Source organism: Oratosquilla oratoria, chromosome 38 (assembly GCF_046742065.1).
Source record: "Oratosquilla oratoria isolate Oo_2021 chromosome 38, ASM4674206v1, whole genome shotgun sequence".
NCBI lineage: Eukaryota > Metazoa > Arthropoda > Malacostraca > Stomatopoda > Squillidae > Oratosquilla > Oratosquilla oratoria.
In genome coordinates this window covers 662,501-665,000 of record NC_134814.1, presented here as the reverse complement: position 1 = coordinate 665,000, position 2,500 = coordinate 662,501, and the positions used below count along the sequence as shown (strand labels likewise).

Here is a 2,500-nt window from a genome sequence, read left to right as displayed (position 1 = left end):
AGGAAGTGGAGAAGGAATAGGAAGAGGAGGAGGAAGTGGAGAAGGAATAGGAAGAGGAGGAGGAGGAGGAGGGCCTGGTAATGACTCAGGGGGGGGGGGCGAGATGGGCAGGACTTTTGGCCTCTCATTAGCATGGCCGTGGAGTGAGTACCGACCGTCGTTTCTCACATGATTCACCGCTTCTTCTCGCTTCACTCGGTTCAACCACCACCACCACCATTTCCGCCGCGCCGCCACGACAACTTCGCTCATCGGAACTTGGACGTCTGACGTCTCCACAGCTGGATGAAATCGCCTGTCGTTAAGCTGAACATGATCTATAAACTTGACGGCTGCCTCGTCCATCAACAAGAGGGAGTACTTTGAAGTGCCTTTCTCTCTCTCTCTCTCTCTCTCTCTCTGGCTATGGGCAGGCGATTTTGTTCAGCTCTTGGGTCACCCTCGGCCCGATGGAGGATTCAACCTACTTAGATCTCACCCTTGAATCGGCATAGCAACTTTTTAGTCTTGTTTCTGGTTATGGCAACGCGATTTTATTCAGCTGTGTGGAGACCTGAACCTCACCCATGACGTGTCAGAACTGTCCAACTTTATTTTTTTAGCGTTCAGTGTATTTCTTTGTGCACAACTTATCTTACAATAAAGGTGATATTTTTGAGAGTATTTTCAACTTGAACCTGTTAGCGCGCCCAGGGATATCCCTGTATACAGTATTGAATGATGAAAATCTCTTGGTTTAAGCCAGAATAAAATATGAAAAGCGTTCACGACGACTGAATGTATCAACAAGCGGAGACCACCCGCGTCGTTCTGATGTACTGTAGGTCATGTGACCGGCGGCCAGGCTCGATGGGTGTCCGCTGCAGTGCAGTGGGCGGTTGGCTACCCTGTGTGCCCACTAAAGAGCGGCGCCTGGTGAGAAGAGGGGGCCCCCTTCAAGTTGACCACTCTGGCGACGGCCATTACTGACGGAAGTGTGGGGGCCCTCGCACCGATCATCACGCCCGAAAGTATCATCGAGTTATCTGCCCCGTGGGGCGTTGTCACAGGGTCCAGACGGAAAGAAGTGCTGCCTGTGAGGAACCTAACGGCAGGAGCACCTGATACCTTGTCTTCTATCACAGCTTCAGCAGGATCCTGAACTCTTACTGGAACTTTAAGGCCTTGTTAGAGTTCTTTTTTTTTTGAGAGAGAGAGAGAGACATAGAGTGAGAGAAAGAGAGACAGACAGAGAGAGGAGAGATAAAGAGACAGGCAGAGTGAGAGAGAGAGAGAGAGAGAAGTTGTGCAAGACTTTTGGTAGTGAATGTATACAATACTCGTACACCCGTTTCGGCAGGTTCGAGCGAGGCTGCGCGGTCCCGTGGCGGCGTCGGCGGCGGCGGAGGCGGCAGCGGTGGTGGTGGTGGTGGCGGGGCTTTTAGCATCGGCATGCATACATAATTCAGATGTGTAATATTATGACGACAAAACAAGTCCCCACGCAAGAAGATCCGTAGTTTTTCAACAATTGCAAATATTGCAAAGGGGAGGGGTGTCTCCACCACGTATATGCACACACCTACACGCACACACACACAAACACACATGGATGAGGCAACAGTGTGTGCAAAAACTATACAAGAATTTAAGAACAAACTAGATGCTGAAAGATACAAAGACAGGTCACTAAGAGCATAACTCTCTTCCCGTATAATACAACTACATAAATACACACAAACAAATACAAGGTCGACTCAAAAGGTAAACTATTTATATTCATAGTTGATTCAGTCTGTGGCACTTCTTATAAAAAGAGTGGTGGCCTCAAGATCTGCAGGATTATCGTGTGAAAATATGTGGCTCCCCCCCACCCCCAAATTCTAAAGCCTCCCCCCTCCCCCAGCCCCCTGGTTGAGAACTCCCGCCTTGACCGATTCCTCGAGTCGTCACTTCACCTTAGAGGTATGAGGTCCTCCTCCACCTCGAAGCGGCTGTTGTGCCCCAGCAGGTTCGGGTACGAGGTGATGTTGTGGTGGAGCGAGGAGCAGAAGGAGACGTCGAGGGGCAGGCACCTCCGGGGGGCAGGGGTCGGGCGCGGGGTGCTGGTGCTTGTGAGGGCGGCGGCGTTGCTGGCGGCGGCGGCGGCCGAGGTCGTCACGTCCACTCGAGCCACGATCTGACCTCCTGAAGTCGCGCCCTGCGCCGGAAGGGACTCCAAGTTCGGCGGCATGACGTCAGAGGTGGGCGTGCGTTCTGAGGGAGGCGATATCGAATCTTGTTAGCTCCTCTTCAGAGGTAAAGAGGAGAATGGAAGTGGTGGGGGGGGGGCTAAAAGGGGAAGGTCCAGTGCTAATGTGTTACAGGGGTAGAAGGAGAGTGGGGGAACGGGGAGGGTATTGGGAGGGCGTCACAACGAGCCAAGAAATAACATTGGCGACGTGGGGGAAGCTTCTGCATGGAAGTACGGACTCCACAAGCTATACATACATACACATATAAATACATACACTGAAAGAGG

The 2,500-nt window shown here is 51.9% G+C and overlaps 1 protein-coding gene across 1 annotated transcript in view; it reads right to left on the bottom strand.

Moving 5' to 3' along the window:
• Positions 1-2,500, bottom strand: part of LOC143019717 (atrial natriuretic peptide-converting enzyme-like) — a 171,110-nt gene that overhangs the window by 32,779 nt on the left and 135,831 nt on the right. The window contains exon 6 of the mRNA XM_076175686.1: positions 1,938-2,235. Within this exon, the coding sequence (XP_076031801.1) occupies positions 1,938-2,235 (298 nt within the window). The remainder of the gene's footprint in view (positions 1-1,937; positions 2,236-2,500) is intronic.